This window comes from Elaeis guineensis, chromosome 14 (assembly GCF_000442705.2).
Source record: "Elaeis guineensis isolate ETL-2024a chromosome 14, EG11, whole genome shotgun sequence".
Classification (NCBI taxonomy): Eukaryota; Viridiplantae; Streptophyta; class Magnoliopsida; order Arecales; family Arecaceae; genus Elaeis; species Elaeis guineensis.
Genome location: NC_026006.2, coordinates 68,975,814 through 68,992,987, shown reverse-complemented (window position 1 = coordinate 68,992,987; position 17,174 = coordinate 68,975,814). Strand labels below are relative to the sequence as shown.

Genomic DNA, 17,174 nt, shown 5'->3' with positions numbered 1-17,174 from the left:
GATATTTTTTATCTCATCGAAATCATTCAAACGGCCTCCATGATAATCCTCTGCCATTATGTCTTCTCTTTCTTCTTAAGACTTCCCTTTTTTTCGATTGATCTTTTTGGATTATGATGTGGATTTTTATTTGTTGATCTCGATAATAATTAAAGTGGAATCATTCCAATAATATTCAATCTAATTCAACTTTAGTTTTAATAAAATTTATTATCAACCATATAGATCATAAGTAGCCAATAAAAAAAATACCAACTCAGTAAATTAACCATGCTCTACCTTGTTAACTATGGTTACGGTTTCAAAGAATATTTGGAGAAAGAAAACCATGAAAAAAAAAAAAAATCAAATCGGGAATTGATTCTCTCTAGTCTAATCATTTTCTATCCTCATCCTCCACCAGATTTTTTTGTTAATCTCCAGCGATATTTGCAAAAGGAAATAATTGAAAAAAAAAATCCATATTTGCTCTCATTGTCCTCCTTCACCGGATTTTTGGAGAAAAAAATTTCATCGCTTGTCCCTTCTCTCCTGCTTCACCGTCCTTTCTTCTTGGCTTCCCTTGATTAAAAAAAGAAAAAAAAAAAAGATTAGATCCTCTCTTACCGGCTTGTTGGAGGAAAAAAAATCATTGTTCGGAAAGAGAAGTGTCCTCCACCTCCTCCCAGCTTCTCCTTCCTCCCCACTGCTAACTTTTATATGAGATGGTATCTAACATGATGCATGATTTTCAGGCAGGGAGACTGGAGGTTCAAAGGCCATCCAATCTTTCAGAAATTTTAAAAGAGAGATTGAGAACACTCGGCAAGCTGCAAATGTAATGGCAGGGCCCTCAATTTCTAAGGGCCATAAGAGATCTGTAGACAGACTCCAATCCCGTTGGTTATATGGGTCCATCTGCATTAGCAACCTTGTCAATGTGAAAAGAAACAAAATTGTTCCGACTCCTATAGTTTTGCTATGAATTTTCAAGATAGATGGGAGTAAGGCTCTGAATTAGTTAATGTTAGATTTCTTGTCATGCAAACTTCAGGTTTTACAACTTGAAATCTTTTTCCAAAATATTGGTGTCTCAAGTTGCAAAAAAATGAACATCTTTTCTATTGCTATCTGTTATCCAAGTGTGATATCTTTTTGAAGAATCATATGGTTTATGAAGCTCTAGTGGAGACCGTAGAAGATGGTTAGTCATTAAAAAAATATTTTTTTATTTTTTAATTTTTAAATAAAAATCAAAAAATAATATTTAGTAATATCATGAAAAGTAAAAATCAAAATAATTACTTGATATGCAAAGTAAAAATTTTTTACTTTCTAAAACTTGCTTTTCTGCTTTTTTTTTTTTTTGCTCCCCCATATTTAAAACGCCAAACCAAAAAGTAAAGAGCTCGAACCCTTCTCCCTCGTCGAGCTCTTTACCTCCTAACTCCCTTCTCTCTCTCTTCTCGAACCCTTCTCTCCCGTCGAGCTCTTCATTTACCATCCCCAAATATTGTTTTTTACTTTATAGCAACATAGTTACCAAACATACTTTTTACTTTTTTGATTTTACTCAATAACAAATATCAAAAAAGATAAAAAGTACTTTTTAAAAATCAGAAATCAAAAAGTGTAACCAAACGCAGCTTTAGTAATTAGTTAAATGAGATATTCTGATTACAAGAGCTGAAATTCTTCCATGACTAGAGCAAGCTTTTCCATCTTGAGAAGTTACCTTGATATATACATGCTTGATATTTTACTATTAGATCCCATTGGCAAGCAAAGTAACTGCAACCAATTGATAAAGAACTGATCAAGTTCTTTTGCAGCCTTTAGAATCACCTCTGCAGCATCCCACAACCTAAAGTTGTAGTTGGAACAGATAGAAATATTAATATTAACCTGTTCCTACTAGCATGAAGGATTGTTTTCTTGAGACTTGCTTTTGTGATTTTGGCATCCAAGTCCTCCCAATTAACATCATAATCTCGTACAACCTGAAGTTTCTACTCGACTCTTTACCTAATTATCTGTTTTTCAGTGATGAACAAAAAGTGCACCCTTGGATCTCGTGGGCTTTTATAAGGTCTAAAGACATTTTAAAACATAGGCCTTTGTTTTTGATCGAGGCATCACCAATGAGGAGAGGAAGTCTGACCATTTTTTAAAACTACTGTTACCAAAATTATCAAAGAATTCAGACGGGAGATTGAAGTTAGTTCACAAAACATGCCGTGAGGGAAATGATGGTGTTTGGAGTACTCTGTTTTGATTGGGATTGGGACCATTGGATTTTGTTTAATGAATATCAGAATGTTCTACCATGGTTGTTACTTCCAAATAAGTTGTATGTTTTGATGAAGTGCTACTTGCACTCCAGGTCTAATCTTTATAACAAAAAGCAACATGAAAGATATGTAAACCTAGATCTCAAAATTAAAAGAAAGCAAAGCAGAAGCAATTAGGCAATGTTAATTGAATATGCTAAATCAGTGCAGCAACTAGGATTCCTTGGACATCCCACTTCCATTGCTGATGCAAAACTGAAGTTCCAAAAAGTTGCATCTTTCGCTTTAACCTGCAATTATCAATAATTTACAAATGATTATTAACAACATAGTGATAAATACCTTGCTGTTTTCCTTTTTTTTTCCTCCTCTTTTTTTTTTTTTTCTTTCTTCTTTCTTTTTTTTTTTTTTTATTGTGACATATGCGCAAGGCCTATCAAGAAAACAAATACCTTGTAGTTTCTTTTGAACACCATTAATCGTCAGAATTCGAAGGCTTCGAACCATAGCTAGATGACTCCTATAGTAATATATAAGTTTGTTCATTATATCGAAATGCAAAATCAATGAAATAGATAATTATTATAAATGAAGATCACTGTATTGGACTGAGAGAAGGATTGTGGAAGTCTTGCAACATTGATGTAAAAGTAGGATTTGTCCCACCGAAGGTCCAAGTCGAATTAGAATTCTGTTACAGCAACCAGTCATCACTTATTTGCATATGCGAAGTGAATTGAGCCTTTAAGAAGTTATTTCAATTAACAATATTAACTGTGATGGCAGTTGAGCTATAGAAGTGCACATTGGAGGAGGATAATTTGGCAAGCAAGTATTGTTTGACATTGACATTGTAGGATACACCTAAAAACAAGAAACATTCTTTGAGTTCACAAACAGAATAAATTCAATTCAAAGAAACTTAGAAAAACCAACATAGAAATGCCGGTGCGGTAGCAAGCCTTACTCCATTAAAGCATGGGGATGTGAGATATGCTTGGAGATGTGAGAGAGCATTCTTGAATATATGTCATAAACAAAGACAATGACATATGTTTGGAAGCACCTCTCCAATTGCTTTCACCATTGTTTGGTCATGATCAGTAATGTTTTGGAAGCCTATTACCCATTAACTCCAAGAATGTCCAAAAAAGTCATATAAAAGAATCCGTCATACCATCTAATAAAATATGCATCCAAATATGATATTCTGCCAATGGTGATTAGACCCCACAAATAGTGCATATATGAGATTATATTTGTTAGTGCAGCAAGTGGTATCAAAAACACAACATCCCCAAAACAATCCTAATCAATACTTGACCTTCCATCCCTACAAAAAAAAATTATCACTCTTCCATCTTGATCAACCTGCACATCTCAATAAAAGATGCTTTCTTCTCCAACTTTATACTTAAAATAACTTACTAAAGCTTGAGAGTCTCCAACCTCAATTAGCATCATCTTTTATATAGTAACAATCCTTCTTTGTAAACCCTATAATTTTAACACCACCACCTTCTTCAATTATATAGTAATATGTTTTCATTGTTCAAATTCCAGCATTCACCATTGAATCTAGTATACCAGCATTTGCATTGGTAAATGTCCATATAGATCTCAACCAATGCCTTTCTTCAGATTTTGCCAAGTCATGATTGTGCTCATTGATTAATCGAGTTATCTTCCATCGCCCATTCTCATCAACCATGATAAGAATCATTGCTTTGCACTCAGTTCTAGTATTTGGCCTATTAAAATTTGATTCATCAAGCTACTTACTATCTTTAAACCCCTCCTTTGATCAATAATAATCTTTTGTCTGGATATTTTTTGATTCATGAAAATAATAAAATTGTTCCTTTCAAACACTAAAATCCATCCAATGCTTGTAATCACAATACAACCGACAAGCCTATTTTTCACTATGCACAACCTATCTTAGAATCTTTTTGTTGCCTTCTTATGAGATGATGCATTATAGGAGTTTGCATTGCTACATTTTCTTTTCTATTTGTGATCTGATATGTGGCTTCCTTTTTTTTTTTCCATCACTATCAAGACAAATAATTTCTGTATCACTATCAAGATCAATTTTTTCACAACTTTTGACATGTAAACTTTATCTTTTCGTACTGTTTTAACCTATACAAAATAAATGTACTATAACATTTCATAAGTGTATTATTATATAAAAATAAAAAAAAATAATGAGAAACTAATAGATCATAATGCTAACCTAATTAAAAAAGTGATCTTTTGAATATTTTAGATCTAAATATATCTAGTACTAAAATACAAAAAAAAATGAAACCTCTTTTTCCTCGTACAAGAGAAGGGGGAGACACTGGAGACAAGTAGAGGAAGCGACAACAGGTGGAGTTCAAGAGAAAGAAGATGGTGGCTCCGAAAGAGCCTAGAGGAGGGGGAGAGAAGATGGTATCGAATGAGGGCTAGATGAAGACGCAATCCTCTCATATATTTTTTTTTCCTCGGAACAGGGGGGAGGAGGCTCAAGAGGTAGGTGAAGGAGAACCATGGCAAATGGAGTCCGAGGGAGAGAAGATGGTAGTGCCGAAGGAGACTAGGGGAAGAGGAGAGAGGATAGTGGTGCTAGAGGAGGCCGCTTTTCTCAAGCGATGATTTTTTTCCTCCAAAAATATAATGGAGGATCTGGAATATTTTTTAAATTTGGGGAAAGGAAGAGAGGATGGCGGTGCAAGGGAGGAGGGATTAGCAATGAAAGGAGGAGAGTGAGAACAAATCTAATTTTTTTTTTCAATTATTTCCTTCTCCAAATATTTAGTGAAAATTAACAAAAATCTAGTGAACAAGGACGAGAAAGAGGGGCCACATTTGAGAGAATCAAGTTCCTAATTTGGAATATTTTTTTTTCAAAAACTTTCTTTCTCCAAATATCCTTTGGAAATCTAACCATAATTAAGAAGGTGTAGGATATATTCTACATGGTTAATTTGATAATTTGGCATTTTTTTATTATCTGTGTCTATAGTCTACATGGTAGACAATGTCTATCCAAGAAATTCCCTCATATCAGCTTAAGAATATCAATGGTAGTTATACCCTCTTGGCCATGATTACACATTTAAAGCGATAATAACACGAGATAATACGAGAAGTTGTTATGATACAATTAAGTATAATGAAAGCTATTGCCATATAATAAATGCAAATTTCATCCATCTAGATAACAACCATCAAACTCTCTTTATACATATAGATGAACAGAATCCTCATGTAAGTCATTCGAAAGCTCTTACTCTCACTCTTTTTCTTGTTTTCTGTCTCTTTTTTGCTGTTTTTTGAATTGCGACTGATTTGAGCATCAGAAGGTTTCCTGCTAAAAAAGCTTCAGCAAAAAAAAATTTCTTTTTAAATATATCCATCCACTAATCGAGGTGCTCTATTAATCACATTCTTGAGCTTTAGAAAAAGACCGACCTTACCATCACCTTAGCTATATCATTATATGCTTGACATATTATTTTGTGAAAATTTTAAAGTACCGCTCATGCAATGGTTTAAAATTTTAAAGTTACCAAATGATGATATATGTTTAATGAGATTTGACATCAAAACAAAAACCTCCCTTGATCACATCTTTACACACGATGTATGATTACAGCTTGAATGATTATATTAAGCACCCTTGCTATGGAGTTTGGCATATTTGTTTAGAATCATATTAGATCTAACAAGAGAGGATATTCAAAGAAGGAGGTTGTGTCGACAATGCAAGATTGTTGAATTAAGCCAAAACCTGAATTGCCAAATCTCATTTTTTTTAAATGTCAGATTATTAAAACTAGGCTAGCAGGATGCTACACGAAATCTATTATTTTTAGTTTAATACTACAATAAATAGATTTCCAAGTATAACAATAGCAATATTCTGGAGCTATTAAGGATCTTTTTCAATGATTAGATTTAAAATTTTATAGAATTCATAAATTAGACCAGTACAACCATCAAAATCAGACCATGCTACATCTATATTTATAAATATTCAAAATATCTCTAAAGTGGATTAGCCGGAATTCAATAGAGGGAAAGAAAAAGATCCGTTGGGATTTTTTTTTTTCCTATAAAATTTGGACCGACCGATTTTAAAGATACTTTTGATATTTATAAATATAGATGTAACTTAATCTAATTTTAATAATTTTATTCATTTAATCTGTGAAATTATAGAATTTTGGATCCAGCTATCCGACCAAACTCTAAAATTTCTAGTGGAACCAAACCATTTAATTGATACAGAAATTGCATTAAAAAATCTTAGTTGAAAAATGAAAACGAGGTGGCAAATAAGAAAAATAATTAAAAAGAGACAATCAGCTGATATTCTTGCGCATACACTGCAAATAGCCGACCATAAATAGCTGCAATAATTTACGCTTGACGTTTGTGCAAACTATGATGGCCAGACTCGTGAAACTATGCCCGTGCCTTAATTTTCCAGACGAGTCCCCCCATCATTACTCGTGACGAGTTAAGGTAAAAAGAATCATCGATGATGTCTCAAGCAGCACAGTCACAGATGATGATGGAACTCGGAGGAGAAAATAATAATTAAAAAAAAAAAAAAAAAAGAGAGGAAAGGAACGGGAACGGCGTATAGAATATTCCTTCTTTATTCGTTCCCGACCCAAGCAAACATAACCTGAGGCATTTCGCCCTTCAGCAGGTACTGAAATCCCCCAGTCGCTCTCCTCCGCCGTCAGAAATCTTAGGAACCGGCCGGTTACCGTTCGGATTGAAGAAATTGATTTAGGGTTTGAAGAAAATTCAGAGAAAAGAGATCCACCATCGGCTGGAAGAGATCTAGGGTTCTGTGGGGATTTAGTTAGGGTTCTTTTTAAGGCGGAGGGAGAGGAGGTGAGGGAAGAGATGAAGGTGGTGGTGGGGAGCCCGGGTACTTGGAGCGGGCTACTGCTGAGGACCGGGCAGTGCGTCTTCGCGGGGGCTTCCATTGGGGTGATGCTCTCGGCCTTTGGATTCTCCAACTACACTGCTTTCTGGTAACGCCCCTCCCCTCCCTCCCTATCTGTTTTGATTTGGGTTTGTTTTTTGTTTTGAGCTTAATTGTTGTAATACCATATACGACTCTATTGATTAATCCAATCTAGCTGCACCAAATTGCTGGGCTTCGATTTGCTTTTATGTTTTTGCGAAATTTTTCGTTTGTCCTTGTTATGCTTTTATAGGGATTGAAGTGGATTGCTCCAATCTTAGAGCTGGTTTTTGGAGCGATTATAGTATTAGGAATGTCATGCTATCTTGTAGGGCAGTGCACTTTAACACCACTGGGGACATGTGATGTTGGTATGAATTAGTTTTTGAGCATAAAGAAATTAGTTGGACGATTGGTGGATTATTGATGTGCATTGGGATGATTGTCGCTTGAACTCCATTTTTCAGATAAAATAAAAAATGTTCAGGAAATCATTTCTGACAAGTATCTGCATAGGGTTGTTCGGATTGTGCATGGTTTTGATCAGGAAAAGGGCAAACAAACATTTTTACTGCATGCCTGGGATAACAATCTTATCATGATTTTTTTTTTAAAAAAAAGGCAAAATTACAAATTCTAAAATTTGATCATCTTTTTGTCATTGAGCAAGACTCTTATTGTTGTTGATATGGGTAACAACTAGCAATGTGAATGAAAATTAATTGTCAAGTTAATAAGTAAAATAACAGTATGACAATATATGGCATTCTTTAAGACATTAATCCACTACCATGGTGAAAGGTTTTGGTGAAATATTCTTACAAGATATGACATGTCCTTGGTGCACATGTGACTGTTGAATCAAATTCTTAATCCAGTCAACAGTCCTTATTCATCTTGCTACTTGACTGAAGCACTGCTATAAATTAATATCATGTTTTCACTTACTTGCTAAGTGCCAATTTTTATAAATTCAATGGCACCTTAAGGGAATGCACTGGACAATTGCTATGAACTGGAATACCATGAGATTGAAGGAGCAGACAACAGCACAAACTGTTTTTGGAGTGGGAGTGATTATGACATATGAGTGAATTTTGGTCCAGGGATATGTTCAACATCAAAAGTCATCAACCTCTGGTCCTAATCTCTACATCTCCATAGCACATCTATATTGTTGTCACTGAATCTGCCTGACTTTCTGCAGCTGTAACTTTTATGGTTGACATTTCAGGCTTAAGATTTAATTATGAAGTGAAAATTCCTTTTGGTTTTATAATTTCCTGGGTTCCTCTGGTAATAGGGTGGCAACGTTTGGTGTTGCTTGGCCTTAATGGATGCCATACCTTCTATTTACAAAATCTTCACATTGCATTTTTTTTTTGGTTTTTGACATATAGATGAAAATAGATGTACATATTGCTAATATGCTGTTGATATACTGTTTCTGCATATCTTCAAGACAATATGAGTAAAAGAATTCTGTATTTTCGGTCTTGGGAGCCTGGCACACTATTAATAGGTTCCTGATTTCCTGTTGAATAAGGGAAGAGATCCCTTCTGTCTGTCCAGGTGTGATATAGTACTAGCTTGGTGTGATATAGTACTAGCTTAGTGTGATTGATGCCACCTTGTTGATTAGCCTTTTTAGATATTAAAAATGAACTCAAATCTTGATTTCAAACTGTGATCACCATAGGAGTTAAAATATCAGTAAAAGTTGGTTTGGACCAGTTGGCATTGGTTAGTATAGGATTCAAAAAGTAAATTCCATGCTTTTTCAGCGGCCTAAAGCAAGTTGGATAATCTCATGCTTCTTGTATGACAATTCCATGAAATAAATAAATATGCAGATCATCCTTCAAAAAAAAAAAAAAAAGCTAACTTGGTACATTCAACATTGTATTGATGATGAACTGACATTTTAATCTGTATGAGCTGTTGATGATGTCTTTTGCATTCAGCTACTTGATTGCTTCTATGGGACTACAAGCATTGTGGAGCTTGGGACTTGCATGTCTTGATATCTATGCTTTAAGGATTAGAAGAGATCTGCATAACCCTGTGCTAGTAAGCTTGTTCGTGGTTGGTGACTGGGTAATTATCTGTCATCCTTTCACTTCAGTTTATATGTGCCCTTTAGATGATTTGCTTAGTTTATAGATATATCTGCATGCCTTGAATTATATGTCTACACTTGTAACTGCAGAACATGGTGTGCTAATTTTTATACATTTGGTCCTCACTTATTCATATAAACAAATCCATTTATTAGGCTACCCCATTACTGTCATCTCCTGTTTACAATCTTGCATATCAAACTACAAAAATTTTAGACTTTCCCTGCCCAACCATCTTTGTGCAGTTGTTTTTCACATGATTTTGGCTATGGCAAGCATGTAGTCAAGTATGATAAGGTTTCTAGAAGTCTTAACATAAAAGTATTTTAAGTTTAAAAACTTTAACAAAATAAAGTCAGGGCTTAAATTTCAAGTTCATTGTGATTTTTGTTAACTAGCTTTGTTGCAACTAGCTAATTTTTGCTGGACCTGGATGTAAATTGAAGATACTATTTGTTACGTTGTTCTGGACATTGTTGTAGGTGATCTGAACTGGATCCATCTGAAACACCTTACTTTAGCTTGCAGAACAAAGGCATATAGTAGGATGTTATATATGGCGCCCTCCATTTTTACATATCGTCATATTAGTCATTTAGGTTTGTTATTTCTGTTGGCTGAGTTGCACTTGGATTTGAGATTTCTTTTTTGTGCTTCCATGACAACTTAATCTATTTTATTCTCCGATTTTGTCCATTATGTATCTTGAAGTCACTTTATTTTATTTAGGTTTTCAATTCGGTCATTAATTTTTGGGGGTTTTCAGCTGAATTGTCTTGGATTGCAAGATAGGGCCAGAACATTGTCAAATCCTCGGAAATGTTGTTGAAATAGTTCGTATGCAGAAATGAACTATTACATCCATGCCCCAAATGCTATGTTTATATGCGTCTTTCATGATTTGTGCGACGAATTCACTATAAGCTGCCTTTGGGTCTAGTTTGTCTTCATTTACATCAGTGCCTTTCTATTGCCATATGTTTCTCTTAGATCTTTAAGCTTCCAATTCAGTGTTACTTTATCTATACTCATTGAAATGAACCTTATGGGTAAAACCCTCTTTTTTATGTTATTGTGACATTGAAGCAACCATTCTCACCAAATACAGGTAACAGCAACTCTATCACTGGCCGCAGCATGCTCTTCAGCAGGTGTGACCGTTTTGTTTGTGAGGGATGTGGACTTCTGCAGAAGGTATCCTCAACTCTCATGTGGCAGATACGAGATCTCCATTGTATTGGCTTTTCTCACATGGCTGCTTATTGCTGTATCTTCCCTAGTGATGTTTTGGCTCCTTGCATCTGTTTGACTACTTTTGTATATGTTCTCTGTAGTATTAAATTCTTTAGGACAAAATGTTTCTTTCATTGTCATTCTCAGAGTTCTCAGAATGTTTTATGGACTTACCTATTACTATTGAGTTCTTAGTTACACATTATGCTTAAACTATCACGCGTTTCAAGCCATCTTGCCTGGCCAGTAAATTTGTTTAACTTTCTATTATGATTTATGAGAATTCCTTAGATTGTTGCTATTTCTGAAATTGTAGAGAGATGATGAATCCTAAAAATATTGATTTGTATATATGATATTTACACTATGATGCTGAGTATAATTAGTTTGGGTTTGCTTTTCGAAGGCCTTTTTTTGGTTGGAAATTAGAAAGCTTGATGCTTATGGAATGTGGGCAAGTGAAAATTGGTCTTAGTCAAGTTAGATAGTTTTAATTCATGGATTTTGGTATTGATAAATTTGAGTTGATGAGTTTCATTGCAGGTGATTTTCATGAATCTGAGGAGGTTTTCACAAATTTTCCCTTCCTGAAAAAGGTGGGCTTTGGGATAGATGACATAACAAGATTTAGTGGAGATCTCAAATTTTATGCGCGACGCATCCTCAGTATTGTCATATGGAAATTCTCATTTCAACCCTATAGTTCCAAATGGGATAGGCAGATAAATCATAAAATATTAGCAGATGAGCATGTGTAATGCACATTTTAAAACCATTCAAAATAAGATAATGAAAATTATTGGTTCTGTTACCGATGTTATTAATTTGTTTGTATTATCTAATATATAACTAAAGATGATCTTAAAAAATTAATTAAAAAGTCAATAGATGATGCAACATAAATATGAATGAGATATGGAAATGTAGAAGATGTTCACAAAATCTAGCAAGGACTTAACATACGGCATAATTTAAAAATGAAAATGCAGAGCAAAATTTGCAAAACCAGGAGAATGAGTTAGACATGAAACTTATTAGAGGAATATTAAAAATCAAAAATAAAATTAGACCGGATATACATGATACAAAACTAAAATAATAGAAAGAAAATGATAATATGGAAATATGAGAAAATTGAATTAAATGAAAAATATAAACAGAAAAAAAAAAAACAGAAAAATCACTAAGTATAATCATAAAATATAAGCCTAAAAATATGGAACAAGACCAAGAGGACAAAAAGAGGTGAAACTTAAAAGCACAAAGACTTTAACAATAAATGGTGAAAGAAAATAATGAACCACAAATAAGAATTCTGCCCAACATACAAAATAAAAGTAGAATTGGTATAAATAGTGGAAGAAGATTGAATATGCTATATCAAGTATAAAAATAACAAAAATAAGTAAAAGTTATTAGAATAAATAATAACATGTAGAGGATTTATGGAGGAGGTTTGGAAAAGGGATTGGTGTTGGTTTGGAGGGAGGGGGAGAGGGGGACTGCTGGAGTGAGGGTGAGGTATGTAAAGAACAAGAGATTTGTCGCAGGTTAGAATTTCGCTAACTTTGAACTCTTAGCCTGGTGATTGGATTTGAATTGGGCGGGGATGCCGGGGTTTTTTTTCATTGACTTCATATTGTTGTTGTACCATACCATTGACTTTACAGTATTATTGTACGGCTTTTTTAGGTTCGGAGACATTGCAGTGCAGTCTCTTTTGAGACAGACCGCTGCCAATTATGATATTTGTGATGAAATTTGATTAGATTTTGACCTCTTAGGCGTTTAATTTTCATTGGCTTGTACTATAATATTGGAGCATTGACAGCTAAGTGGCCGTTGCCCATGCTCGAATCCTATCAGTTATATGGCCATGCCTTGTTCTGTAGCAAGTGCGGTAGTGTTTGTTAGAAAGGGACTAGGCTGCCGCAGGACGACAATACCCATACGGAGTGGGGGCGGCAATTTAATCAGATAGGATGTATACAGATCGGGTCAATACGAATCCGATCAAAAAATTATTAATTCAAATTAATTTATTTATTAAATAAATTAAAATTAAATATAAATTTAATTTATTTATTATATAAAATTCGATCTGATCTATTTAATTTATTTATTAAATATATTAAATTAAATTAAATAGATTAAATGGATTAAACAGATTGGGTTAAAAGGATCGAAATAGATTAAGTAAGTTTTAAATAGATCTTAAATGGATTAAATATATTAAACAGATCGGGTTAATGGTTTTGAAATAGATTAAACATGTTTTAAAAAGTTAAATGGTTATCTGATTCAATCTGATCTGAATATTAAATAAATTAAATGGATGAGATATTTAAAATTCAAATTCGATCCAAATATTAATTGGTGAAACGGATTGATCTGTTTATGATTCAAATTTATTTAGTCTAAATCCAAATTTATTTATGATGGATCGAATACGGATCGGATTGATGGATGGATCATATTGTATGGGCCTCTATACAGGTAGTACTGTCAAAATGGACTGGTTCGGTCCGGCTCATAAGGGCTTAAAATTTGATGGGCCAAGCCGGGCTAAGCCAGCCAAAAAATGGGACACAATATAGTGGTCCAGTCAGCCCTTTAAGAGTCATGGGCTGGGCCAGACCAACTCATGGCCTTGAACCTTAAATGACTGAAGAGTAAAGGGTGAAAAAAAAGAAAGGCAGAGAGCCCGATGGGGGGAGAGCCTCGAGCGATCGTGCTTGGAGAGTGAGAGAGATCGAAAGAGCTTGAGGAGAGGTCGGAGGCGGTGCGGATCTGACTTAAAGAGTGGAGAGATCGAGAGAGCCCAAGGAGGAGGAGCTGCGGTTGGATTTGACTCGGAGGTGGCGGCGCCTCGAGCGGTCGAGCCTAGAGAGTGGAGAGAGATTGAAAAAGTCCAATGGGAGGCAGCATAGATCTAACTCGGAGAGTAGAGAGATCGAGAGAGCTCAAGAGGAGAAGGAGCTGCAGTCGGATTTGACTCAGAGGTGATGGCGATGACGAGGAGGGATTCGCCTGGAGGTTGGATGGAGGGGCGTCTGTCGGCGGAAGGGAGGAGGGGATCGGAGGAGGGAGATTGTTTGGAGGTTGAATGGAGGGGCATCTGTCGGCAGAAGGGAGGAGGGGGCTGGCGTATTTAATTCGTGATCGGACTCTGAGACTGGAGGGGCGCACCGGCGATGAAGAGGAGAAGGGGGATCTGTAGAGTTGGGAGGCGAAAGAGAGAGGAACCGATAGAGGTAGTCATCCTACTGATCTGCGATAGCGGCTGACGATGTGGGATAGCGGGGCTCAAGAGTCAAGGATTAAAAAATAAATAGAATTTTTTTTTTAAGATTTTTTTTTTAGTTTTCATGGCCCATCCGAACTAATCCGATTCAACCCATATTAGTCGTTGGACTAATGTGGGGTAGGTCAAACAGATCCGATTATTATTTGGACTATTCATATGGCAGTCCAATCCACCTTATTTATAGGGTTGGGTCAAGCCAGTCCTATGGACCAAATCTATTTTGACAGCAGGAGGCACGAGACTTTCATAATTCTTCTGCATTAGGTTTCATCACTTTCGGTGAATGGTTTTGTACTATTTATTTGACTAATCTTATGTAGTTCCCTTTGTGATGTTCAAATTTTTGTCTGTTATATCTGAGTTTGAACTATTTTTGTCTCAATTCTTCCCTAAAGGCATATCCTCTGGCTGTCATGCTGAATAGAGTTTGTATTCGGAAGGGCGGACAAATGAGGCTTTTCAAATAGAAACCCAGTTACTTGTGTCGCGGTTCTTTTGAGCTCTTCATCATTAGTATCACCTAAATTCTTATCTCCTGTTATATTTATCAAAGGGAAAAATCTCATCAGCAATACTTCATGTGGCCTTGTTCATGCAGCTTCTTGCAAGCATGAAGAGGCTCGGAATGTACTCGGGTCCTTGTTCTGGGAGTTTTGTTCGTGTTTCCAGGTTCATGGGAGCTTCATTGAAGATCCCAAAATGTAGCCATTCACATTATCGAAGAATGGAGGAAGGTTCTCGAGTCACCGAGTCGAGCTAAACTTTGAAGCGGGGGTAAATCTGCGTAACGACGTGAGGCATATAGCACTGGTAGGCGGTGTATTCTAGCCGGATCCACTGCGCTGTACTTTTTGGTAGGGTGGTTTACATCCCTTATAACACTATTTTGGCGGAATCTTGGTCCGTCTCGCTCGAGTTAAAGCAATGCATGAAGTAGTTGATCGTGCTATCCGGGTGGGGTATGCAAATCTCACTCAAGGTTTCCTGATTTGTGGTTGGCAAAGAATAGTAGCTGCATTTTTATCGGGAAGAGAAAAACAGCAATTGCAACTCAAATATCTCTGGTTGGGGTAAATCTCCATTAGTCCCAGTTATGTATGGATGGAAACAAAAAAGAGAAGAATAGAGAAAAATATAGAAGTAATAAAACTTTAATGAGATATATCTGCAATTACGGTTGGAATTAGCTCGGCATCGGATCTAAGCCCGCCCAAATTTTTATTAAGGGCTTCGGGCCAAGTTAGGCTCTTTTTTTCTTTAACAAAATTTCAGTTTCAAGCCCATCTTGAGTCTTAGGTCTAAGCCTGCCCCTAGTCTAGGCATGAGCCTGGCTAGAGATGGTAGTTGCTATCGGATATCCAACGTGCCCAAACCTTAGCAGGATGATCAAAAGGATTCTTCTTTGGCTACAAAATTATCAAATTTATGGAGTTTGTCTCGTGATAATGGTTTGGGTACCCGAATAAAGGTTAATCAGGTAGATTCAGATACTTGGTGGGTGTATCAGCTTTAAATGGAATGGCTTTGGGATTTTTGGTTAATTTCATATTCAGGCTTGGGACGACCATGGCTTGTAAGATTTTAAATGGATTCGAATATGGGTTGGGCAAAGTTTGCAGGCATCCTAGTCATCCTGAATTCAAGCTTGAAGTCAGGCACGGGTTGGGCTTGTGGTGGGCTAAGGTATATTCGAGCTTAATCCGAAAAAAATGAGGCTTTATATCCGCATTCAAATTTGATCGGATATTATTCAGGCTTAGCCATAGGCCAAACCAAAGTCAACCTGGCCCGATAGGCTTCAGTCGGCTCAAACCCATTTCCAGCCCTATCTGCAAAGCCAACTCAGAAAGATCTATCCAGAGGTTAGCCCATTCTTCTTCAAAGGTTCTTGCCTTATTGGCCTACCAGGAAATATAATTCCATGACTCATTGGGACCGTTCTCACCGACGGAACAGCGGTCCCCTGTTACCATGCTCTCCCGTGGATGTTTCTTTCAGCACATGGTAGGCCAGCCTATGCTGTACCGGGCCACAACCCTTTCTCCCGTGGATGTTTCTTTCAGCACATGGCAGGCCAGCCGGGCCACAACCCTTCATCCCCTTCTGTATGATGCCTCTTCATCTGTAGCAAATGATGTAGACAGAAGTATCGTCGAATAGAGGTTCTTCGTGCAGTCATTTTAACTGAATTGAGGGTAGCATGGAAGATGGACAGCGTGCTACACGAGATTGAATGAGGACGGGGCAATTGCTGGGAGCGCACAACCATAGATCACCATAAAACCACAGAGCACCGTGGCATTTAAGAACAGGTTACAGAGATCAACCACAAAAATTAGCTGTAATAGTTTTTGATATTCACGCGTCTTATTCAATCTTGGTCAGACTTTAAAAACATGTTCCCCTCCCAGTGCCAATATCCAACTCTTTGGATTGCAAAACATCTCATTGCCACCCATTCCATAAAATTAGGTGCTGAATGTCATCGTCGCTCTCTACCTAATATCGTATAACCAGCTTGTATCCGTAATAAAAGACAGATCAGCTACGAATCATTGACACATCCTACCACTCAACAGGCTCCAAGATGAGATCACAAATGTTTTATGATAACGGATAACAAATTATTGTACCCAACCTTTTCCATGTTATTATTCTTGCAGAAAGGAAAAAGAACAACAAATGAAGCGGGACATTTCAATAGAATTGATAACCAAATAAAACACTAAAACTTTAGTGTTCACATAGCATGCTTCTATCTACAGACTCGACTAAAGACCTTGCTACAAACTTTGACAACCCAGCTTTAAATCAAACATGTATACTAATAGACTGACTGATGCATACTGATGACACTTGCAGAGAAGAACAGGCACATGACAAAATCCATAGGACCATATAACTCCAATCACATACTCAGCAGCATTGGATATTCATCTGTCACATGACAATCTCAGGCTTCAGGATGCTAGATTTGATCTCTTTGTGAGGAAGAACAACACCACCATTGCTGTACACTTCGTCACCCACATGCACATCCTCTCCAAGGATTGTCATGTTCTCAATCCGAGACCACTGCCCAACTGTGGAATGCCACCCAATGATGCTGCTGGAGATGCATGCATGCTTCTTAATGCGTACTCCTCGCATCACAGTGCACCTTGACAGCCTTACTCCAGACTCCACCACACACCCTGGTCCTATTGCCACATCTGGCCCAATCAGGCATCCCTCTCCAATAACGGCACTCTCATGCACCAGCACATTCC

General features: G+C 36.5%; 1 protein-coding gene across 2 annotated transcripts; it reads left to right on the top strand.

Annotated features, from left to right (window-relative positions):
• Positions 1–6,817: 6,817 nt before the first annotated feature.
• On the top strand, positions 6,818–11,778 carry LOC105056887 (CASP-like protein 5B3). 2 transcript variants are annotated; one of them, XM_010939244.4, is made up of 4 exons: positions 6,818–7,312; positions 9,210–9,342; positions 10,474–10,559; positions 11,142–11,778. In XM_010939244.4, exons 1-4 carry the CDS (start codon positions 7,182–7,184, stop codon positions 11,143–11,145), a joined length of 354 nt encoding a protein of 117 aa, XP_010937546.1. In that variant the 5' UTR covers positions 6,818–7,181; the 3' UTR covers positions 11,146–11,778. The 2 variants fall into 2 exon arrangements, with proteins under 2 accessions (XP_010937546.1, XP_010937544.1); XM_010939242.4 differs by lacking the exon at positions 11,142–11,778 and having other exon boundaries at positions 6,831–7,312; positions 10,474–10,908.
• Positions 11,779–17,174: the final 5,396 nt, after the last annotated feature.